The sequence below is a fragment of the Dermacentor silvarum genome, chromosome 1, assembly GCF_013339745.2.
Source record: "Dermacentor silvarum isolate Dsil-2018 chromosome 1, BIME_Dsil_1.4, whole genome shotgun sequence".
NCBI lineage: Eukaryota > Metazoa > Arthropoda > Arachnida > Ixodida > Ixodidae > Dermacentor > Dermacentor silvarum.
The window spans coordinates 158,596,719-158,622,273 of record NC_051154.1 but is presented as its reverse complement, the minus strand read 5'-3'; the positions used below and the strand labels follow the sequence as shown (position 1 = coordinate 158,622,273).

Below are 25,555 nucleotides of genomic sequence, written 5' to 3'. Positions count from 1 at the left end.
CTGCACACTGGTGCCCACCATAAATCTTTCTATAAGTTACTACTAAAAGCACTGACAGCTGCATTAAACAAAGCAGCCACTTCACGGACAAAGATACGGTAAAAAAAAAAAAAAAATATCTCTTTCGTGGTCTTTTGGTGGTATGCAGCAGGATTTTGCATCCGGTTACCCATTGATTACTAACAGTACACCCCCATGTTTGCAGCCGATGTCAGCCATGAGGCTGGACAATCATTGTAATGAAGAAATGGATATAACGAAGTAAGTAAGCAAGGCTTCCTCTTCAAATTTGTTATATTGAGGTTTCACTGTATTGGCCAACTAAAGAACTTGTCTTCAGCATTGCATTCACTGCTGTTTGGGCTGTCTAGTGGTGCTTAAAAATAACTTTTCTATTAAGCTAATTTTATCTGATATGTCAACAAGCAATAACATGTGACCTTTAGTTATATGTATTAGGAATTAATTTACTGACTAGCGGAATAAGGGCACATTTGTTTCAAAGGACTCTGACACTGCTTATGTGACAAAACAAAGTTGAATGCATCACGGTAACAGAAAGCTGGGTAAGCTGGTAACATTGAAATGTGGAAAGCAGCGTTTAGACAATGGAAGAAGGCAAACATAGGACACACACTTGAGTCTTGTTTTTGCCTTATCCTCGCCCATTTCCACTTGATACAGTACAGACACCGCTACAATACTGATATAATACAGACTCCTTACCCTGACTTGAAGGTATGCAACAGAGCCATCTTGAAAGGAGGATGCGTCAACAGGAACAATAAGTGGTCAAGCAGGCTCAGGGTGCCGGAAGTCGGGGGCCAGTTCTGCGGTGTGAGGCAACGAACTTCCCCTGCCCCAAAACATGGGCCCACCAGAGAGCCATGCAAGGCATCCAGGAGTGCTCGTGCCACCACTGATGCCGACGGCGCTGCCAAGTCTGACAGTTGAACGCACACCCGGCGAAGAAGCTGCTGTATTGTTGGGCATGTAGAGTCTGAACATGCAGAAGAAAAATGATCACTCAGTCCCACAGTCAACATGCCTTTCCTGTATATAAAAATAGTGCGAGAATGTGAGCACTGTCACTGTATTAAAAAGCCTGCTTTTCACATCAAAAGTTTTGTAGCCGCTCTCCAATCTTCAGTTAAAATCTAGAGAAGCTGTACAAGTATTGTAAAACCAAATCTGTGGAGACGTTCTACCATGTCATTGCAATTAAGGACTGAAGACGGATGCCAAACACAAAACATGTGTAGTATAAATGTTACAGCCACTTGAACTTCTCTGCAATGAGGCATAAATGAGGATGCTAGGAATTTTGGGCATTCCTGCCTGCTTTGTGCTGAAGGTTTTTCCAACGTGCAAGAAATTTATATGAAAGTCACACATTGCAGGCTTTGAACGAACTAAATTAAATTAAATTAAATTCTGGGGCTTTAAGTGCCAAAACCACTATCTGATTATGAAGCACACCGTAGTGGGGGACTCGGGATTAATTTTGACCACCTGGGTTTCCTTGACGTGCACCCAATGCATGGCCCATGTGTTTTTTTCCATTTCACCCCCATTAAAATGCCACTGCTGCAGCTGGGATTTAATCCTGGGACCTGGTGCTTAGCAGAGCAACACCATAGCCACTAAGCCACCACGGCTTTGAATTCAAATGCTAGTTTTTAGCAACATGTTGCTGAGCATTTTCCAAAGTTTTTTCATCAGAAAATTCCAATAAAATCAGGACATGCTAATTAATTATTTTAATCTATATAATTAGTGCTCCACAGGCAACAGGGCGTCTTTGTCACTGTCACTTGAATGTGCCTTGTGATCAACATTGAAGTCCTCTTAAGTCAAGTTGATATGCTCTTGAATGTCTGCATCATTAAAAAAACTTGCAGGCTTTTTGTGTCAGACCACCGTAATGGGAAAAAAAAGAGACGCCAGCAACACCGGCAGAGAAGCTTTGTTGTGCCATCTGTCGTGTAAAGACAAAACCTGTTATACAATTTTAGTTTAACTAATGCTGTGCAGATGGTGACACCAGTCAACAGATGTTTCAGGATTGCAAATTATATATCAGGCAGGACAGAGAGTGAGCGAAAAGTCTGATCCCCGACCAAGACTGCGGTCTTTCACCGAATATATCGAATATTAAAAAAACCAAATAGTAATACGTATTCGATTTGTAAATTGGATTACCATTAGAATGTTCACTATTAGATTTGTATTCATATATTCGAGTATTCGTACATGCCTAAAATTTTATAACTATCATTAAAATTTGTGAAAAAGCAAAGTATGGTAGGTGTCACAATTTTTGGTGTTCTGGTGATACAGCATAGATTAGATCGACATCCGGTATGTATTTTGTTTAAATTTACTTGGTGAACTTTATACATCTAGGAGGCATTGCAGCCGTTTATGTTAGCCTTCCGCTCTGTTCTACTATTCCAAAAAATCTGCGCCCTGCTCTTCAGCATATGATAGCATTAGTATGGCATAGTGTCGACTACTAATGCTAACATGAGCATTTTGCACTATACTAAAACACTTTAATATTTTGTCATTCAATAAGGATGCCTCACCTTTAGGCAGCCTACAAATTTGTTGTCTCAATTTAGGCAAAACAATATTATTTCACCTATCTCACCATGTTCTTCATCCATCCTTTTAAACTAATGCTGAAGTTTCACACTTAGCCAAGAAACACAACACCTAATCCGCTGTTCCTTTGTTTCATTACTGTCATCATGGTGCACCATGTGTAATCATATTTCTCTCATTTACAAGCTACTCATTTGGCTGCTTGTTCAGTTATTACCAGAATTATTATGTTTATCAAATGCTTCATTAACATTTGTTTTCCGTTGACCTCATATACTTCATGCAACCTTTCTATCTTGCTTATTTTAGAAATGAGAAAATGTTCAGTATTCTGCTCAATATTTAGGGTAGTTTTTCTGAAATATTCGTATTTGACATCATTCAGGAACATTACTATTTAAACACCTTGACTGAGAATTAATTTTTTTTTTTTTTTGCTTTTCGGTTGACGATTAGACGCAGAGAAAAAAATTTGGTGCTTTGAAAACAAAATTCAGACCAAGAGTGGTTAATTTGTGTGATATACTCCTAAGATCCAGCAACAAAAAATTTGTTCAATATATTGGACAACACAATTCTTCTTGTAATGGCTATAGAAGCCACTTTGATTCCTGAAAGAAAAACACAAGAAAGAAGAAATATAACTTACAGCTAAGAGTTCCAAAGATCTCTTGTATTTCGGTGCTCAAAGAGTGCAAATGAGCACTCCAAAGCTTGCGGCTGTTGACCACCTTTGCAATATCCTCTGAACGAAGAGGCTGTACAGGGATAACAAAAAACAAAAACAAAAAAGTACGCAAAGCATGAGCTGTTACTACCACACGCACGATTCTGAAGACAAGGAAAAAAGATTAACAGTGGTTAAAAATGCACTGGTATTGTACCCACTGTAAAGCCCAAAAGCTGAAAAATCGATAAACGCTTTGTGAAATAGTTCTGCCAGGCGTGTAGGTAGAGAATTTGTAATTTAGTCGGTGCAGCAAATACAGTACATTAAATAATTTAAATGAGTGTATAAATACTAAAAGTGGACAATGACAAACCCCAAAACTGCAAATGAAAGCATCAAGATCATAGATGTGGCAAAGTTATTTATGCTCTACTGCTATCTTTATAAGCTTGGCTCACATATTAACCATGGGTGAAGGAAAACACTCACACTGCAATAGAAAATAGAAAAACCATTGTCGTGAATAACCTGATTTACACCCAGCTGATATTACAATAAAATTTGTTTACAGAGCTGACAGTACATCTCTCACCTCTCTGATATGCAAAGGTAATGGCAGGGGAAGCAGTTCAGAGAAGACTGTGAGTCCTGTTAGAAAGGTACAAGGCCCACGCGTGGTGAACTTGAGCACCTCCGAGATCATCTGGGTCCACAGACTCTTGTTCAGTGCTGTGCATTAAGAATTACACAACTTATAAAAAAAGCATGGCTCATAATAAAACAGCATATATTTAAGATATCGCAATCCTTCTCACTTTTTAGAAACCCCAAGAGAACACAACATCAATTACCGTACAGGCACACAGAGATATTACGTTATTTTTATTAACTTTTTGTTCAGGTGAACAGGATCACTTGCAACCTCACAACAAAGCAATTGTCATGATACTATTCTGCAAAAGCTAACTAATAATTTGAAAGATGCATTGCAGTTCATTGTAGGATCGAACCTTGATATAAGGAAATTAAATCATATTACATGGTACGGGAAAAAAGGTCTGAATTAAATTAATATCAAATGGATCAAGTGAACAATAAACAAATGTTTGATACATAAACAGGATTTTATTAATTGAACAAATCCACAACTCTCATTTCTATTTTGCACAAAGTCAGCGCGGAAGCTGCAATTCTCGTCATGACACAATTCTCTACACAGTTGTAAACAAAGATAGGCCATGATGACTACGACATGATCATGCATAGGATTATCTCCATGGTTTCAGCTAGCACTATAATCAGTTCACAATGATGCTTTGTTATGAATCTTAACCCTGCCTGCTAGTATATTTGATTCTGTATTTATTCCTTAATTTTGTTGCAAGACTGTTTTAAGAACACTATAGGCGAATTTTACTGCTGAAAGACAGGAACCTTAAATGAACAAATTTCATGATTTAACATAGTTTTCATTGGAAGTACGACTTTGTTACACTGAGATTCAAATCTGCAGACAAAATGAGATATGTTATCTACTCTCCAGTACAAACAACTTTTCAAAGTAAGGATGTCACTCAACGAAACTTAGAACCTTTAAAAAAATCTTGTACAAGTTCACAATTTTTATTTTTACATTTCTAAGCTTATATTAAAAGACAATTTAAAAATGTGTCAGTACACTTGCCTTCCTCTGTTTCTGTATGACTGAGCTGAGGTTGCGTATATGTCAGCAATACCTCAATTATTTCCACAGAGATCTATGACAAAAGAAAGAAGAAGACATCATCATGTGAAATGCAAATTGCTAAGACTGTCAACCTTCTCCAAGTAACCAAAGGCACAGTTCAAATTACAATACTTGTTACAATACAAACAACAATGCAAAATAAACTAATGCTGTTAACCTGCTACAGTGAGCAACTGATTTTTCAAACATGCCTGATAATTCGGGCTCCATAAAGCCAATGCATAAGGACGTCTGAAACTTGGGATGCTGAAACCCTTCGCTGTCCGATTTTTCGGATTTTGCCGTGACCACAGGTTCCAAATGGCATTATTCAAAGCCACCAATGCCACCATTTTGATCATCTCGCAGCGTTGAAGCAGCACTCTCAAACGCAGATCTGCTGACAGCCATAGCCACCGCGGCAACACAATGCCTAGCTGCTCCTACGTTTGCTACCAAGCTTCTGGCTGTTTGTTTTTATCTGACATAATTTGCTGCTGTCAGCAATGGTGCTGACTCTGTCTTTCTCATCCTTGCGGATGGAAGAACAGGGGCCACTGTCACGGGACACAGTATATATTCTTTAATCATACATGCACGCACCCGCCGTCTCCTGTCACAGTACAAGCACTGATACACCTAAGTGCACTGGCAGGCCTTCAAAGCTATTATGGACATGACTGTGGTGATTTGAAACCTTGGGGCAGTAAAGGGCATGCATTCATTTTTTCGAACTGCCCAATTTTTACTATGTTTTCACCGCCCCTATGGAGTCCAGAAAATTGGACATTGACTGTAGTTGGTTGCCAAATTTGTGAAACATGTCACCGAACGGCACGCAAAAAGTGCGTTAGCCCACTTCTGATGGTATCACAATAAAATAAATGAAATTTCTTTGAGCACGAGTGGCATGCATATGTGGCAAAGGTCCTGTTTGGTATGGCTTCTACGTGAAATAGCCCAATGCCAAGCAAGTGACATTTGTGGTCGAGCAATTCTTGTGTCTGTGTCTTCTACCTATGCCCTGATTGATTTTGTGCTGGTATCAATTTTTCACAAAGGTAAAATAAAACTGTCAGCCCTTCCACTGGGGTGGAGATGGAAGACCAGCAAAGCTGTACTATGGTGGGAATTATGCATTTCCAATTATGACTATTAAGATGTGATGGTATACATAATTGGTAATTTGAACTATTATACAATAATAATATATATGATCCGGTGGTTTTCATTTATTTAGTGACCACAGGGACCATGGCCTTATGGTCGCTATGGTACACCGCCATAAGGTGTACGGCAAAGGTTGGCACGTTCTTCATAAACACGTCACCAACGCCGCACACATTCGGTGCGAACACGGGCAAAATGCCGCCGCCGTCGACAACAGTTCTGCGCGTTGCTGGTGCTGCTACATGTCCAAGTTTATACAGCTCCTCAGAATTTTGAGAATGACAGCCCATAAACAAATGTCATGAAACAAAACACCGGCAGCGCATGCCTTTTATGTTAAATCTTCTCAGACTGTGATTGAGTTGCCAGTTCCCCTTGCGCCTGGTCGCAAGATGGTGCCCCAGCTAAACATGGCCTCCCCTCCCCCCCCCCCCCCCCCCCCCCCCCCGTCTTTCTCGCGACGAAAGAAGTCGCGTTTTCTCTCCGCCGTGCGTTCGCTCCCCGTGAAAGCGCGTGCCCCTCGCGCGCTTTCACTCGCACATACAGCATACGGCCAATGAGAGTTTTTTTCTACACGCGGACACGACCATCGGAGACTGAGCCCTTAACAGCTTTGCTGTAAAAATAACCTCCCTCACCTGCGCAAAATTAAGTATTGCCTCTACACAATTCTGTTAACTCCTTAAAAAAAGCACAACTACCAACCAAGCTTGAGAATTTGGACACAAGTGAAAGCAAAGGCACCTTCTATGGGTATATGAGGGAACCGCTACTAAAGTCGGTTCCCTCAATTCGACCCTTGCGGTACCAACCCTTACGGTACAAGATTTGGTCAAATTATTCGAAAGGCCAAATTGACAAACAGCGGTAAAATGAACTAATTCAAAACTTATTTTTTTACATGTAGTCTCTGTCTTTTTGCTTCAAGCTCTTGAAGTGACTAGCTATTGATTGGCTATCGAGTGGCTATCGCAAGGTATTGGCCACGTATTTGGGCTAGGCTATGCACTACCAAGTCATCCCCAGCATTTTCCGGAATTTATTGATTGATTAGCTATTGATTGGCTATCGATGACTGACTAAGCTTAAGTAGTCCCAACCATGCTTAGCTAGACTTAGCCAGGCTCAGCTTCGCTAGTTCACAGGGGTATGTGCCATTGCACTTGGACCCTTTCTGCCCTACCGCCAGGATCGGCCCACATTTTCTGTTCGGGGAATTTAAATTAATCAGAAATGTTAAGATCACCAACATGTTTAAACACTGCCTCAACGTTGGATTGAAAAGAAATGTTGTGAAAGTTCTGAAAAGTAAAAGTAAAAAAGCATCACGCCTAGGAACACAGTAGCGCCAACTGATGAATTTCCAGTGTTTTCAAACTTGTAATAACATCTGTGCACATGAGCGGCATCGGTCAGGGTTGGTGGGGGTCGAAATAACAGAAACAGTATGCTTAAACAATCAAACAAAATGAGTTTTCCTTCCATAGCAATGTATAGTTTCTCGCCGCAACTTTCCTGTGCATTCGAATTAAGTAAAAAAGCAAATTAACCAAAACTGAATTAACGGGAGTTGACTGTACTAGGTCCTACATGTTCACAACAGCCCTCTTCAGTAGCCAGGCAAAGGATCCTGCTCAATAAAACAAAGTTGTAGAAATATGCACTTTTCTTGTATATCAGAATTAAAAAAAAAAGAAACATTTAGTTAAACTATGTGTAAAAAAAAATAAAAACATCCATAACTTTTTGGTTCATAACGAGAGCTTGTTAATATTTTATTTTCTCCTTAAAGACCTGAAGGCATTACATATGGAGGGCATCATTCAATGTAACAGCATAACATACCAGAACCCACTACTTTCGGAACCCTGCAAGACTTTCTGAAACAGTGAATAAATCTGATTTGTCACTAGTCAATGCTGTCATCACCATATGCGTCCAAAATTATTCCTGTACACCACAGCAGGGACACTAAAGGAAAATATTAGGTGAAGCTAAAGTGATAGATTAAAGGTCGAAAACATTAAGGCATCGACATTATTAAGAGAACGGAGCTATACCACATGGGCCTGCAAAAAATCCCCAATAACCCCCAACAACTGAAACGCAACACACAAGCAGCGGGATATGGTGCTGAACAGCTTGGCATAAGAACATCAGCAAAAGCTGCTCGCCAGAGCCGAAGTGCTGCCACCGCCACTAGGGCCCTGGGCTGAGGTCTCCACCCACCATGGGGATCCATCCCTCTCCATGTCCAATCAAAATAAAGTTTCTCTCTCTCTCCCTCATTCTTTCTTAGCAAGCAAGAAATTGAGGTATATGCAGGACACGATTTGAGACTCTGCCGGGACATTCTAGTACTAGCCTGATGATGTCATAAAGCCTCATTATAACCGAGTAACTAGCACTCAACCACCAATAATAAAAGATCATTGCATTGTATTATAAGGCCGAAGAAAATACTTGTCAACTTCTGTTCAATTCTTAGAAAAAAGAACTCACTGACATTAACCTTGACAAAGACACGGAAGGTCAAAAGGTTTTGTTTTCAAAAGCTCAGCCTTGTGCCACCCGCACTCTTCTGTTTTGGTATTTTCGGTATGACATAGTGCTGCACCGGTGTTGCTGGCTCGCAAAACTCGTACTAACAGCAAGCAGAAGAAGGTGCCGCATACATATGATGTCCTTGCTTGGTTTCTTGCCATGCGTTTGTGTTTTATAAGAAAAAAAAAAGCGTAGCGCCATTTTTCAGCTGCCGTTTTACACACTGCCAGCAGTAAAGGGCGATAATGACATATGCAGCGTCACACCGCCACCTTATGGCAGGCAATTTGAGCTGCGCTGGAGGAATGCGGCCCCTTCAGTTGCAATTTGATCTGCAACAGTCTTTTTTTGGAACAAAACAAGCGCTGCGAGGTTTCTGAAATGGTATTTCAACAGTCCACAAGGACTTGCTATTTGCCGTTAGTGTCCCTTAGAAAAACACCTGATCATTTTTTCATCTTGCCTAAATCCAATAACTTTCCCTACATATCAATGCGCATTTATATACGCAATAGCCACTCGCTAGATTTCTTTAATGTCACAACCACGCAATGCCTCATGCATTGAGATGGGCTGTTCAGGCGTCAAACACCACGAAGCCCTACAGCTTATTTTTCCATAAATGTCTACAAGCAGCCGAACATCTCTCCGACATCTATTATGTCTTCTATTGTGTCGAACGTCTCACGTATTGCGGCCTGGTATTCCTCAGTTGCATTGAAGAGGGCCTCTGGCTTAGTCCATATTGTAATGTCGTCAGCATATATTGTGCTTTTGATACCAGGTATTTGCCGAAATTGGGTGGCCAAGCCTATCATTGCTAAGTTGAAGAGGGCGGGCAACAGGACAGCCCCTTGGGGCACACCTATGGGTTCCTTGGTGGGGTTGCTTGTACCCGTTCGAATTTCAAGGGTGCAGTCAGCTGGAAAGCTCTTTACTATGTTTCATATTTGATCTCTGGGGCCTGTTTCCCTGACCGTTCGCAAGATGACCTTATGAGTTAACTGTATTGAATGTCTTTTTGAGGTCGGCAGACACCATAATGCCAGGTGCTTTCCTCCTACCTAAACGGGTGGCTGCTGCTCACCTCATTAGGTACAGGCTATTGGGTGTACAAAGGCCTGGTCTGAAACCTCTTGGCCTGTATCAAGGTACGGGCCCTCTTCATTATTTTCGAATACATACTTTAGTCTGTTACGTGTTAACCTCTCTAGCAGTTTGCAGAAGACCAACATCAATGACACTGGCCACAGGTTGCTTATGGCAATTGCTGGCTTGCTTGGTTGAGGTAAAGAGAGCACCCACCACCGAGTGCTTCCGTGTTTTTCTTTTTCTAGCTTGTTTTGCGCTATCAGTACGGTAATGGGAGGCCTTCGCAACAACACTTTCGTGACCGCGCCAATTCCCATCGATAGCATGTTATCGATGGCTACAAATTCGAATTTTGGCGCCCTCCGAGCGCTTCTGGACAAGTAACACCACCTAATGGGTTAAAGAGAAACTATTTTATCAGTTTCAATTTTGTGTTTCTCTTTTCCACCGTGCAGGGATCTTTAAAGCGCCTTCGTAGTTGGGGAGACGAGAACTCGTAGTTTTGAAGATGGCGTCGACATGGCCCCCTGCTGCTCCACAGAAAGAGCAAATTTCGACGGATTACGATGCATCTGGGCTCGAATTTCTGACTTATGGTAGCAGCACAGACTTGGAAGACAGCTTCCATTCGTCAGACTTTGGTATGGACAGCGAAAGTGCGTCAAACAGCCCCGGAATGTAAACAGGCATCCACCGGTGATTTTTGCTTTCTAGTCGGAGTTTCATTGCTGTCGCGCATTGATCTAAGTATATCCAGCGTGTTCTAAAGGTCCCAGTTCTTATCTGCAGAGTGTCAACGTCGTTTGGGCGGGACCGAACAACGGAATTAACAGTCGGCGGCCGCGCAGAGAGGGGAGTTTTGTGCACAAAGCCGGCCGGAAGTGGACCTTGGAATCACGCTCCAGAGTGCGTGGCGTAATTGTGCAGCGGTTCGCTAGGGTTAATGTTTTCCTATGTATCTAAAGCAATTTTGTACATACAGATCTTATAGTTGCAGGATTATTGCATATGGCCCTTGTGTTCAAAATGTATATTTCGAATATTTTTCATGTTTATTTTGTGCTAAGGAGCATTGATGTTTTTGTCTAACTTCTTCGTTTTTGGCATAATTTTTTTTCATAGTATATTTAATAAATGTGCTGTTTGTAATAAATGTGTTGGAAAAATTATGTCTTCCTCTACAATTTCATGATATACATTTTAACATCACGCATTTTTTGTGTCAGGTAAAAAAAATATTTACTAGACCACCCGAAAACTACCGATTCTCCAGCGGTCACGCAAGTGTTAAACGGCCGTTCATTTGTGAGACAAGTTTTGATTGTGCAAAGGTCCCGTTCTATTCTCACTATTTTTAGCAAATCAAGTATGCCTCCCTTGCCATTGCTAAAGTGACACAAAGCCCACTATAGAGCAAACTTTAAAGTCCGAAGGCTCACATAGATGTCATTGGTTGCTCTTCGCCAGTTCGTACCATCGACACACTCATTCGGGGTCAGACAACATTTCACAGAATGCTAAGATCTATGATTGTTTCCTTCCATTGCAGAGCTTGACTCCAGAATACTGCAGCCACCCTCCAGATTAATTGCCAAATTTCAATGCACTTTCTGAACCACTACCGTCCCCACGTTGTGGGAATTATGAAGGTTCATATTTCCCCGCGTCCTTACGTGCGCCACGGAAGTGAGGAGAGCAGACGCCTTTTTCCCTCTTCCCGTTCGGGGAGCCAAACGGCTTTTCGTGCGGTGGCGCGATCTTCTTGGAAACCGGTTGCAAACGCAGCGGTGACGTGTACGCGGAGCCCCGCGCTCATTGGACCGAGCCCAGAACGAGGCGGGGCGGTCGCGATCGGCGTGACCGGCGCGACCGGCGCACGCCGGAGAAAGGGGAGACAACTGCGAGCCGCGACGAAGGACGGAGCTCAGGTAACCATCTTGTTCCCTTCCTTTGTCGTGCCCTACCTCGTTCGACCACTATCGACCACGACAAACGTCGAGGTCGACTCTATAGCCTGCTTCCACGCGAATTCCCATGGAGCAATAAACCCTTTTATACTTGTTACACTATCGTGTGTTGTCGTGTTTCTGCCTGTCTTTGTACCGCCGAACCCCGGTAGTACAAGGCAAGCACACGGGAGTTGGCCGTCAAGCCTAAGCCTTACGACAAAGGCGGCTTGAGAGAACCCGGAGACTACAACTGGCGCCCAACGTGATTTCTCGTTTGCAGACGCAATCGAGCAGCCGGCTCCCGCGACACGATGACGAGCCCGCAGTACGAACCTAGCGATCTCATGGAGTTGGCCAATATTTGCAGTCGGGCCATGGAAAACTCGGGCCTCGTTGCATCGGCCGAGTCACCCACAAATGTGGGCCGTGCAAACACGTACTGCACTACCGCACCCGCTACAAACGTAGGAGTGCCCGACCCCGCGACGATGGACAACCCAACAAGTACACAATGCCCTTGTCGGCTGACCCTGGTGTGACTGACTTCGGGGGATGTCACGAGACAATGGGTTCTGGTGAGAAGGAATCTGAAGACATCAACCCGCCGACTGCATTGAGGGAACAGCGACAGCAAGTAGGTTAGTTGTGGCGAGACCGCCATAACATTGCGCCACTGGAGTCAAGGGGGCGTTCGGTCTTAAGGGGGGAGGGATGTGGGAATTATGAAGGTTCATATTTCCCCGCGTCCTTACGCGCGCCACGGAAGTGAGGAGAGCAGACGCCTTTTTCCCTCTTCCCGTTCGGGGAGCCAAATGGCTTTTCGTGCGGTGGCGCGATCCTCTTGGAAACCGGTTGCAAACGCAGCGGTGACGTGTACGCGGAGCCCCGCGCTCATTGGACCGAGCCCAGAACGAGGCGGGGCGGTCGCGATCGGCGTGACCGGCGCGACCGGCACACGCCGGAGCTCAGGTAACCATCTTGTTCCCTTCCTTTGTCGTGCCCTACCTCGTTCGACCACTATCGACCATGACAAACGTCGAGGTCGACTCTATAGCCTGCTTCCACGCGAATTCCCATGGAGCAATAAACCCTTTTATACTTGTTACACTATCGTGTGTTGTCGTGTTTCTGCCTGTCTTTGTACCGCCGAACCCCGGTAGTACAAGGCAAGCACACGGGAGTTGGCCGTCAAGCCTAAGCCTTACGACAAAGGCGGCTTGAGAGAACCCGGAGACTACAACGTTTGTCACATAATGTGGTTTTTATGTAATGATTTCAAGCAAACTTTCGTTTCTTTTGCCTTGGCACTCCATGCTCCATCATACTGTAGCTACTAGTATAAATTGAAAAATTGCAGCACATAAAGACAATGAATAAAGGCAATAAGCTGTTCCTTCAATGCATAAAGAGTCTGAAGAAAGTAAACAACATTCTTCAAACGTACCGTACCGTATTTATTTGGATCTAGGTCGATAGTTTTTTTTTCAAATAATCATATACGAAACTCTAGGGTCAGCTTAGGTTCGAGGATTTTGAAAAACGCAACAGTTTTTAACTGAAACTGATAAATATGGTGCATTGTTAGCGCCATCTAGAAAAGTCAGTATCGCAGCCAACTGAAGTACACGAGCGACGTCGCCATTTTGACCTGTGTCGTATCGGTAGTATCGGTATGGTGTAGCATCGGCGTGGTGTGGCGTTATCGTAATGGCACCAAACAGGCAATGCCACTACAGGGCTGCTTTCAAACGAAAAGTTGTACTATAGTCGGATACAAGTAAAGTCTGCAGTGAAGCCTCGCTCACGCCCTCATAACCGCCAGCCACTGTTCCTCCCGCGAAGCTGCAAATAGTTCGTACTTCAAACTTTCCCTGCTACCTAAATAAGGCAGTAACCACAAAAATAAAATTGTAAGCGCATAATTTTACACGTTTTAACTCATCTACTATAGTGCAACGTGCAAGTATGACAAGTAAAGTCGCATCATGTACGACGCCTTTTGAAGAGATCGCATGACGACGATTTTGTTTGCTTCTGTGACACACAATCCGTGTGTTTTTGTTGCCAATTGCTGTTTATTTAAGTTGTGTACTACTATAGCCGCAGAGGCATCGTCTAACGCTCAAACCGGGCCGGACTTCTGCATCAATAAGAAAATCATTCGGCGCCGGAGGGAGCAATGGTGTAGTATCGGCGTTTGCACACTTGCATTTCGGACAGCTGATCACACAGTAGCAGGGCAGAAGCAGTAATGGTTTCGTATTAGTGCGCATTCACTGAGGCAACGTATGGCGTGCCGCCGAAAGCACCATCTCGTTCTTCTAGAGCAAACTGCTCCGCGAAAAGGGTCAATACCCCACGGCCTTTCGCGCGCGTTTGCTCTACACTGTGCGCTCGCTCTCTGCGAAGGCGCGCGTCCCCCGCGCGCTTTCACTCGCACATACGGCGTGCGGCGACAATTTTATCGCCCTAGGACTGTTGCTCCACGTCTCATGCTCCTCTTCCGCATCGCCCTCGTTGATCTCCTCTCCCATCGGTGGGCGCACCTCGTTGAGAAGCGTGCTCGCTACCACCCTTGTCGGCGAGATTTTCCCGCGGAAGCCGCATTATAACCGGTATTTCGTCTCATGCGGCTGCAATGTAAGCGGTATGCGTATACATGGAGTTCTATGGGAGAATAAACGGGAGTCGGAAAAGGCCGCGTTGTAGCCAGTTCTGTACTATAAACGGTTGCGTTATAAGTGGTCTATACTGTAAATGCTTTTTACGTAGGTGTGCCTGAGTGAGTTCACCTCCGACTGTTTAATTTAGCTAGTTTTAATTGTGTTTCGATGAAACGAATTTCGGCTAATACGAATATTTTTCATGACCGCGTGAGATTCGTATCATCGAGATTCCACTGTAAATACGGTAGTACGTCCCACATGTGAGAGCTAATATTTATCATAGATGAAAACATGACGCAAACGATGCAAAGGTTACAATTTTCACTATATGTTTGCAAATAAACAATGCAGGAGCATAATTTTTGCTGTCAAATGTTCTGCAGTGAATCATACATCTAAAGAAAAAAGAAATCTACTTTTTTTCAGACTCGACAATTACTGAAACTCTTGATACCTACTAAGCTGGCCAGAATGCAAACCCCTTTATTGTCACACAGAGTGTTTAGAAGCATTGCAGGTGCTGTTAGAGGCAATTTCACAGTTATGTAGCAGCTTGGTGCAGCAAGTTGCAAATGTAGCACTTTGTTGCAATTGGTGCAGCCATTACACCCTTCATATAGACATAGCAGCTATGGCAAATGTCATACCTTCTGAGCAAGCGAATGTGAAGGCGATGAGGGAGGGACCATCCCAAGTAGAGTGTAGGCATTCAGCAGCACAGGAACTGCAGTGGTATCCTTGAACTGACAAAGGAAAAGAACAAAAACACTCATGCAGAGTCATACGGTAACAGTTGTTCCTAAATGGCATAAAATCCTTTATTTGTTGTACTGAATCAGCAAAAGGAAATGAAACTGACAATGCATCGTGAAGTTTTCTGGAGTACTCCAGCCTTCTCGAATTATTAAAGCCAGGCAGTTTGATATGCTTGAAAGTATTCCAAAGTACAAAGCTTGGAGATCTCATTAAATGCTTTTATTAACAGAAAAACTCCTTTCTACTATCGTTTCACCTACAATAACATTAAACAACAGTATTTGAGAAACAATGCTCACGTAACTCATTTATATAGTGTTGGTCCACCATCTAGCATTAAGTAAAGCACAGTTAAACCTCAATATAACGAATTCACAACATAAGGAAATTTGTGATACAACAAAGTATTTAACCTCTTATAACTTGTTCACGAAGTCAAGGTTTTGACAGATTTCATTGTGAACAAGGCTGCCGTCAGGGGAGCCGTAACATATTTTCTTGTATTCTTTCAGTGGTCGGTGTCCTTTTTACCCTTCTTCAAAACTTGTTCATAGAGCACAATGTAATTTGAACCTCAACATAATCAAGTGTTTTATACAAAATTTCAATATAACAAAATTGGAATACGAGACAATTGACACTCTAAGGAATACGAAAAAATAAATACGAAATACGAATATGAAACACAAACTTTGCCCTTGGATCACCATTCGACCCCCCCTCCCCCCTTCCCTTCCTCCTCAACTGCCTGCAATTTTCAGCATGCCGAGACAGTTGGTCCTTCAGATAGGTACACGTTTGTGTTTAAGCATCTGTGTTTACATGCCTCTTGTTGACACTTATGCATCTCATTTAAGCTTATTCATCCGAGTCCACATTACAGCTACACTGCAAACTGCCAACTTGCAACTGCAATGGTCAAGTGCAGCACTATGACACAACACTATCAAAAAACAGTGCTGAGGGAAGACGGCGATAACTTACCTCTGTTCCTCTGCAAGATATGAGGTAGCCCAGCATGAACTGCAGCAGGTTCACTACAGGCTTCAGCACAGCCACTACAAGAGCTCCTTGCTGTCCAACCAAAGAGGCCGAACCATGCCAAGGCTTCAAGAACTCCTCAGAAATTTTCTGGAAGTGTTTCAAGGGCCATGAAAAGAAGGTCAGGGTAATGACATTCTTCATTTGATCTAGCCCAGTTGTGGAAGTACTATTACAAAGACAAACAATCATGACAAAAACATGAAATGAGAGTATGCAAAATACAAACATATAAGGGGTGCTCAAAAACCAATTGAATGTTTTCCTTTCAAATGCATGCTTTAAAGTTTCTTGAACACATGGATTAATATAGCAAGTATAAAGCATTCCACATCAGTGCGCCAAGTATAGCTCCCAGATGAAATGTTCCCTCTCCAAATTGAAATGTTCCCTTACTGTTTCCTCTACATTATGAGTACACACAAATCTTAAACAATATTCAAATTTTCTATGACTGACCACAATGAGCAGAGGGGGTGCAAATAATGGTCTTTTTACACTGGCTTGTTCCTAGGCTCCCTTTTCCATCGCAGCAAACTGACATGCACCATTTCCTGACCCTTGCCTATAAATTTTATTTCTAAAAAAATAAGCCACTATTATTTACTCACTAGGTTTCCAATATAATGTCATGCCTTTTGAAATACCATATCATATGGATGTTATTGGATGGCATATGGATGGCTTTCAGAAATCAGTTGGTTTCATGCAGAATTTAAGTTTGCATCATTTCCTGCCCATCTGTAGTTGATGAAATCTAGGTTTGTTTAGAGTTCAAGATTCTGCCTTCTTTGAAATAGAAGGAAAGTATTTGTAGCGTGTTGGAGGCAAATATCATTTTTACTCCTAAGCCACTGCAATTATCACATGATACTGAAGACTTCACAATACTAATTATCATAATACATTTATTTTAATTACCTTACACAAGCACTACGGTGATGCCACCATCAATGCAGATTTCCTTATCACATCACCCAATCTCTCCTGCACTTGACTGTGTTTGGCACTCATTTTTAGCGCTGTTACGATTGGCCAGCGGGGGCGGCGAACTTCGAGTCCCATCTGATTTCCTATGATGAATCGCTTCATGAAGTTGAAAATATGCCCCACGGGGAAGACCAGCGGTGACACCATGGCGAGACACGTTTCAACGAATATGTTGTTGCTGGACGCCAGCAACAACAGCAAGGAGGAGCCTTCGGTGACTTTCGACGCTTCGGTTGGAGGAAGGTGTGCCAGCAAGTTTCCCTGGCCTAGGTATCTAGGGAGGACAGGAGGCATTTAAGTGGACTTTTCGGCTCATCTGGAGTGCTCTCCCATCTGCTGTGAGATGTAGCTAGTGCTCTCCGAGAACGATGTAGTCTGCTCAGATGCAGTAGCGCTGACGTGCTACAATGTACTGCGCTCCGTACTCCGGCCAGTACGTGTATCCCGTTGTTCTGTAAATAAGTTCCCCTTTCCGATGTAAATAAACCCCCGTTCCATTTCCCCTACCTGTCGACCTCATACTCTTAACGAACGAAGCAACCCTCATCAAGTCTGTCAGGGCAATGGCGTGGGCCTGCTAAGCCTCTGTGTGACGCCCCGGTAGCGACGTTAGAAGACGCATCGGCGGCGTAGGCTAGAGAGCAACCCTCAGTTTGACGTCAGACTCTGAGACCACGACTCCCGAATCCTACAGCGCCATTTAGACCACCATTTACATACGTACTCTATGCAATACATGAACTACCTAACCCCACTTCTGCCTATTAATCTAAAATTACAGAATATTGGCTACCCACACCTGCTTGCTGATCCATAGTGCTCTCTTCCTAGCTTAGCGTTGTGCCTCTAATATTCTACTCAATTGCTTGGCAGTTGTGTAGTCTATGGCTTCCTTCAAGGTTTCTTTGTTATTCTCAAAGTTTTGGTCAGACAGGTTAGTACAAGCAGAAGGAAGCGATTATATACTTTTCAAAAACATTGGCAAGTTTACGTTCATGATCTGCAAGTGCCTGCTAAATGCACTCCCATCCATTTTTATTTGTCTGCGAATTTATTATGATCTGGATCTGCTACCCACTACTTCACTGCATCAAGAGGCTGACAACCAAGCTTGAACTCTTGTTCCCTCACCAAACTACAGAACATTAGTTTTCTACATACGAATCTCCAAATGCACCCTAATGCCACCTTGGCAGTTCAAGGTCTTCAATCATTTAATTTATCTGCAATACTCCAGAACAGAGCTTTACCTGTGAACCACAAGATGCTTGGGTATTCTTACACCTAATCCTTCCCAATCTAGCATTTGAAATATTTCTTGCTGACGTGCAGTTAATAACTAACAAGAGGTTGTATCCCCTTGCCCAACACCTTTGTTTTTACCATTATCTTCCCCATTTTTGTTGTGAAGAATTATATTAGCTGTGTAATCTCTAGACATTCTCTCAGACCATTCATGTATGCTTCCTCCACACTTTGGCCTATGCGATGCTTCCTAGTCAGCTGGTATCTCTACTGGAATGCCTTTTCTTTAAAGGTAACATAAAGGAGTTGCTTATATTCAACAAACTTCTACACAACTTAATTAATGACATAAATATGACCTATTTCAAGTATCTGTTTCTAAATCCCACCTTCAGGCTGTGCTAATGAAATTCCAAACATTGTCTTAATTCTAAGTTTCTGATACACTTGAAGTCCTGAGCCACCACGCATGATAAAGTCGCACATTATCGAACTTCAATACCTGTGCCATTTTTTCGATACAGTTAAAACTGATATTTATATACTGTTTAAGTACAGTAAACCCTCATTTTAATGAAATCAGTTAATTAGTTAGGTAAGGTTTTCTGGCGCAAAAGCAACTAAGGCTATGATGCGCCATGCACAGGATGAAAATATATAATTTGATGAAAGTGCTTCAAGCAACAAAGATCATTAGTTAAAATTTGTTTAAAAAACCTGTTTCATCTAAAAACTTAAAAACATTGTCTAGAGATGCAAGTGCATTTTCAGCTAGGATCAGGGAGGGATGAAGTGGTGTTAGTGTTTTGTAAAGTTCATTAAAATATTTCTGTCTTTTTTCCTCCAACGCCGGACATGTTATTAAAATGTGATTCACAGTTAGCAATTCTTGGCATTGGTCACAGACCGCTTGTTCTTCATTTTTCAATAAAAAGTTATGCGTGAGATGTGTGTGTCCGATGCGAATGCGACATAGAATGACTTCCATGAACCGTTCCTGGTTTATTGGAAATATTGCATAATTGGAAGTCTTTCGTGTGCTACTACAGTCGAATCTCGTTAATTCAAACACGCTTAATTCGAATTTCCGGTTTATTCAAACTGAAGCTAAGCTGTGGTCCAGTCAAAGTTATGTGTATTTCAATGGGCGAAAACGCCCGGTAATTCGAACGCGCAAGCATTTCAACGGTCAGTTCAAACATACCGTGCTCTGACAATTCTCTCAGCAGCGCACCAATTCAAGCATCGGTGTTTCCGACCAGCATTGCTCCGACCCCGCCATAGCGCAAAAGCTTAGGAGAGAGACCCTTCAACGTGGCGCGCGAAGAAGGAAGAAAAAAAAAAAAAGTGACGGAAATCTCACGCTCTCTCAAATAGCACGGTCGCCGTTTCTGCGTCGCGCCGGATCACGCGTGTACATGCCGACGTCTCAGCAACACGGAGAAAACGGCAGTGAACCCTTCTCCATCCTGCTTCCTCTATTTTCTGGTCACATGTTGACCTTGAACATTGCGGCTGCGGTGCAGAGGGAAGCAGCTGTCCGGCCAATGAAACTGCCCACGCCGGCCGACGATCAGTTCCCGATAACAGCAGAAAGTGAAACTTCAGGGAGCGGACTAGTTGGTGCCAGGGCGGCGGTAGTGATGGTGCTGGCACGGCGGCAGGCGCACACGAAGACAGTCAAAGGTGAGTGAGTTGAGAAGGAGGGTAAGAGGAGCCACCAAAACGGGGGAGTTGCCGAGGCCATATCCGTAAAGCCCCTCAATTTTGTAAAGTAGCGACACGCTTTGAAGAATGCCGCCTCCTCCTCGTATGCCCTGTCCGAGGCCGACGAGGCGTCGGTATTGGTCTAATGGCATCACGTGGGCCGTCGTGCCGCTGAGCGCTTGCTGCGCTTGTTTACGATCGGGCTCCATCGCCATTTCCACCTGAAAAGCGTCTCCCGACTGGCAAAGAGCACATGTTGGCGCCGTCGCTCTTCCGTGTTGTTTTGGATTGCAAACGCCTTGAATGAAGTTTTGCGGCAAGTGCGACGTCGTTTCACGGCATTTTCCATCACCATGACCTGCTGCGCCTTCGCATGCCAAAATAGTTTCATCAAAGGCAAGAAGCCTAATCGTTTTGTACGCCAACAGGCTTGAATTTCCGGGCATGCGAAGCTGCGTGCGAAAACGTGATTACGAAACTTTTACGATTCAGCTCAATCCTTTTGACATTTGAGGCTCGAGCATGAAAACTCATTTTAGGAAAGCAACTCTGCCTTTTGTGATTACTTACTAGCTTTCTTTTGAGTGAATAGCTCTGTTTGCCTCTTTTGTTCTTGTTAGTCGTTAGCGGCCGCCCGGTGGATTTGCTATACAAAAGCACCGTTGAAAAGCGTGCGTGCTCTCCCGAAACCGAGTTATGGGGTACGTTCGTCGCTGAACGACAGCATCATAGGTCCGAGACGTACGTGCTAATTTGCACGAGCTTTAAAGTGTGTGAAGGTTGCGATGCGGGGGTGGAGCACTCGCAAAGAAAACATGCGATCGCCCGCTCGTTCACTGGCTGGTTTAGTCGTCATTCATTTAGTCGTTCGCTTACTTGTTCGTTCAAATATTAGTTTGTACGGCCACTACGTCTCTGAGACGCACTTGCTGTAGGACACTAAGGCTGGTGCGTCCGTGCATTCTGCCAGCCTTTGAGCGTCATAGCTTATGCGCGCCGCGAATTCAAGTGGCAAGGACGGAGCGATTTATTTAAGTTACTGAGGGTTTGCTGGAGGCCAGGATGTTGGCATTTGATCGTAAACGTGTTATTTACAACCATTCGCAACAACATCTTGCGACACGCCCTTGACAAATGTAGTGCACGCGATACATTCGGAGTCGTCAGGGTACAGCGTCAGCGCTCGTTTAGGTACTTATAAAAACAGTTATCAAAACAGGAAAAAGGAGCGGCCGTCACTGAATTTGTTTATATTCTCACGTAGTAGTTACGATGAAGAAAACAGTCGCAAAACTGTGAATGCGAAACGGACTTTTTATTTGGCGAACCTGTGCCCAAAAAAGCAAGCTGCACTCGAAGCATAACGATAGCGGCGAAATCTAATCTGCGGGTCAAGTGTGTCGGCTTTTATACAAAAATCACTGAAGGTTCCAGAGTAATCGCTGCTGCCCGCGTGTCTTCCAGAAAGTACTAGACAGTTCGCGTCGCTCATACAATCAGATTACATAAGCGTCGATGACAACAGACAACGGATAGAAGCATTGATAACGTTCGACAAACTTCCAATGCATGCAGGCGCGTCCTGCGCCGAGCAATAACGTTTAACATTTGTTAGCCGGTGAAAAGCAGTCTCCTGTGAAAGATAAACAAGTGCACGTGTCAATATATATATATATAACCCTCCGTATAGAAATCCTATGCTATACACGAAGTTACTTGGAGCTTAAAGCGCACCGCGAACGCTTAAAGCGCACCGCATTGCTATGCGTGCATTCACTCTGTGAAAGGTTGTCTGCTGCAGTCATGCGGTGTAGGCGGTGCCATGGTCGAGGAAGGAGCTCGAAAGAGAGGAGAAACGAGGAGGAGAGTGTTGCTACTTTACGAAATTTAAGGGTCTTTACAAATCCGCTTCCCTGCTGCCCTCCTCCCTTACATTTAACGGCCTCCACGCACGCGCCCGCCACCGTGCACACCGGCACGGCACCAGCCTAGCCCGTAGATGAAGTTTCGTTTACAGGAAAACCTCGGTCATACGATCCTGGCTGGTACAAATTTCGGTGTGATACGAATTCGTAACATTCCCCGGCCAAAATACATTGCTCACAATACGAAAAAATTAGGCTATTCCGAACGCGTTGCCGCACCGCTGCGGATCATACGAATGCATGAGCAACAGCGGCGGCGGCCGAGCCAGCGGAGCGACCGGCACAGACACGTGGCTATGTCACGCGGCTGCGCAATCTCTCATTAGTCCCCACGTCAAGCGGACCGGACCACATCACAGCCTAAGCCGATGCTTAGCGAGAAAGTAGACGAGGACCGCTGCAGCCACGACGACCACCGCGCAGCCCCGACGGCCAAAATGCTCCCTGCACTCGGCGTGCGAATTCAGTGGCGTGCAAAAATATTTCCGAGAGCACATGCGCACACTTATACGCCTTCCAGAAGGTGATCGTTCACGATTTAGACAAGAAGAAAACGCACACGGTTAGTAGAACTCCGTTCATAGGTTTTTCGAGGGACCACGATAAAAAAAAAAAAAGGTCGCAGTTTCGCCCGAAAGGTGAAGCAACGATTGTGATAGCAAATTAGTAGACAGCTGTACAAAGTAAGGATAGTAGTTGTACCGGCCGCATAAACTTGTAAACATTTGCGTAATAACTAAACAAGCACGATGTCCGCGCACACAGGTAATCATTAACACATCTCGCTCGATGACCACGGACACTCGCTATTGAAACACTGGCGTGAGGAAGCCCAACAGCACCAGCGAGCAAATTGACCTTTGCGCTGTCTCTCGCTTCAGCGCGAACTAAACGACAAAAGCGCAGCGCATACGAAGCTATCGGCACTAGGCGCACTTTGTCAACATCGCCGATTGTTTTGACGATGAGGTCTGTGCAGGCGCGGACTTTGCGCACGTCGCAGAACGCTTTCAAGATACGGCACCCGCGCGGCTTTGTCGTATCTGCAACGTGCCGGTCGCTTGTTGCAACGCATCGGTCGCGTGTTGCAACGTACAAGCTGGCTGCAGCGCTAAATTTACGTGACCGCCACATTCAAACGCAACGTAAGATGCAGGAACATTACAGATTGGCGATGTACCATGGGGAACTTAATACATGGAAGTCAATGGGACTTAGGTCGGGACCGCAAAAATGCAATGTAGCAGCCGGGAAAACGTAGCAGCGACGAAAGTATCAATGGGGTTCCACTATTCGAAATCTTTTCTGGTAAAAATAAATTCATTTTTTCTTGATTTTGTGATGTTTTGATGATAAGATACGTATATTTCACGCGACCCCGCGAGATTCGTACCACCAAGATTTTACTGTACTGCCGTTATCGAGAAGCGAGCGTTAGCCAGCGTGGGCAGTTTCGAGGTCCTTGCTCGCTGTGTGCTTGCGCGCCGCGATATTTCACGACTCGCACCATTCGTGCATCGTGCTACGGTGCACGAATACGAAAAATAAGTCCTTCTTTTAATTCAAACAAATTTTCGGGCCCCTTCGAGTTCGAATTATTGAGATTCCATTGTATGACTGTCTCATGGCCTCTCCGGTTTTAACAAAATACAGTAGAACCCCGCTGTTACGTTCCCGGGTGCTGCGTTTTCCCGGCTATTACATCGTTTTTGGCCGGTCCCGGCACAGCTCCCATAGAACCCAATGCATTGGTAACCCCGCTGTTACGCCGCAACTGTGGAACCGTTCCCACATCATACGTTGCGAACTGCCACACTGCGCCGGCCCGAGCAGCCATTTTGACTTTTCATGTTGCTTGGCGATGGCATTGGCCGCCCAAAGTGCCGGGGGTGACACTTATTATGTATTTTCGGTTTCCGCCAGCAAAAGTATGGCCCTTGAGATCCGCATTTGCTATCTAAAGATGGTGTCTATGACGCGTTGCGGCCCTAAAATTGGTTTTGGCTCATAGATGTTCCATATAAAGTCCAATGGCGATAACGCCGTCGCGGCACGCCGTATGCTGTATTTGCGATTGAAAGCGTGCGAGGGGAGCCGACGACCGCGTCTCGCGTGCGAGATAAACAAAAGCAAGGAGGAAGCGCCTTCTTCCGTTGCGCTCGAGGCACCGGCGAGGGAACGATGGGGGAGGGATAACGGGCAGCATTGTGCTCTTGCAAAATACTGCACGGCGGCGCGCGAGCCGTATCCTGAAAGCTATCTGCGCTGGGGCAGAGTCTACGCAGTGTAGGTGCGTCAGCGGCTCGTAGCTTTGTGCGTGCTGTGTGTTCTCGGTGCTCAGTTTGCGATGAAGCGATAGACAACAGCACGAAGGTCACTTCGCTCGCTTCTGCAGCGGCGCTTAACTGCGTGTGTCCGCGCTCATCGAGTGTGATGTGTTCATGTTTGCCTGTGGGTGCTGACACCATCCTTGTTAATTAGTTAATAAGCGAATGTTTACAAGTTTATACGGACGATAAAACTACTATTCTCACTTTGTATAGCTTATCGCAATCGATACTTCGGCTGTCGGGCGAAACTAATTTTTTTCACACGTAAAAATTAAAATAATATTGTGTGCAGTTCAACACTACTCCCATTTCTCAATTTTTCCTGTTTCCCGACTCTTACGTTTTTTTTTTTGTTTTTTTTTACTGTCCCGTGCAAAACGTAACAGCGGGGTTCTACTGTACTAGGGGTGTGCGAATACTTGAATATTCTATTTCAAATCGAAGAACGAATGTTCGAATAATGCGATTTGTGAATATCTAATATTGGATTTTTCAAATATCGGTACCTTCGGTGAATGACCCAGCCATGGTCGGCGCCTTGACATGCCTAGCGTTCCCACTGACGCACGACCTCTATCGGTAAAAGGTTCATCCAGGTCGGCGATACCGATCGAAACGATTAACACGACGTGGACAGAGGAAACTACAACAGCAGTGCGTATGGAAAGCATGAGAGCATGTGTGTGAAGATCAGTCTGATTAGCCACCGGAAGGCACGCTGATTGCATCGAATACATGACTTCAGGGTTCACGTACGCACATTCGCGCAGTTGGGTACACACGAGCATACAGATGAACATGGCAGGAGTGCTTGCGGTAGATGCCGGCTGGTCGACCGCGAACCTACAGGCCGCTTCAATGGCCATCAATCTAACCCATACGCGTGATTTCGCAACTGATCACCACCCATAAGAACATTAACGACAAGCTTTCCGCAACGGTTTCTAGCCTGTTATCACATCCGTGAATTTCGTAACGGCCATACCAATGGCCCTACTGTCTAGCTCGTTAGCCTAATCGAAGCTGCGTCGTCAGGTGTCGGAGACTAAAGTTGCAGTTACCTGATCAATGCAGATCTATTCACAGCGGTCGCACGACCCTCGGAAAGCCGACCAACCGCCTCGCCAACGAAAGCGA

The 25,555-nt window shown here is 44.4% G+C and overlaps 1 protein-coding gene across 6 annotated transcripts in view; it reads right to left on the bottom strand.

Annotated features, from left to right (window-relative positions):
- LOC119436287 (protein virilizer homolog) overlaps window positions 1-25,555 on the bottom strand; it is a 259,809-nt gene that overhangs the window by 104,233 nt on the left and 130,021 nt on the right. For all 6 annotated transcript variants that reach the window (XM_037703092.2, XM_049656719.1, XM_049656715.1 and 3 more), the window contains 6 exons: window positions 16,165-16,311; window positions 15,072-15,167; window positions 4,962-5,034; window positions 3,870-4,006; window positions 3,257-3,365; window positions 727-1,000 (listed from right to left, as the gene is read on the bottom strand). In XM_037703092.2, the coding sequence (XP_037559020.2) occupies window positions 727-1,000; window positions 3,257-3,365; window positions 3,870-4,006; window positions 4,962-5,034; window positions 15,072-15,167; window positions 16,165-16,311 (836 nt within the window). The remainder of the gene's footprint in view (window positions 1-726; window positions 1,001-3,256; window positions 3,366-3,869; window positions 4,007-4,961; window positions 5,035-15,071; window positions 15,168-16,164; window positions 16,312-25,555) is intronic.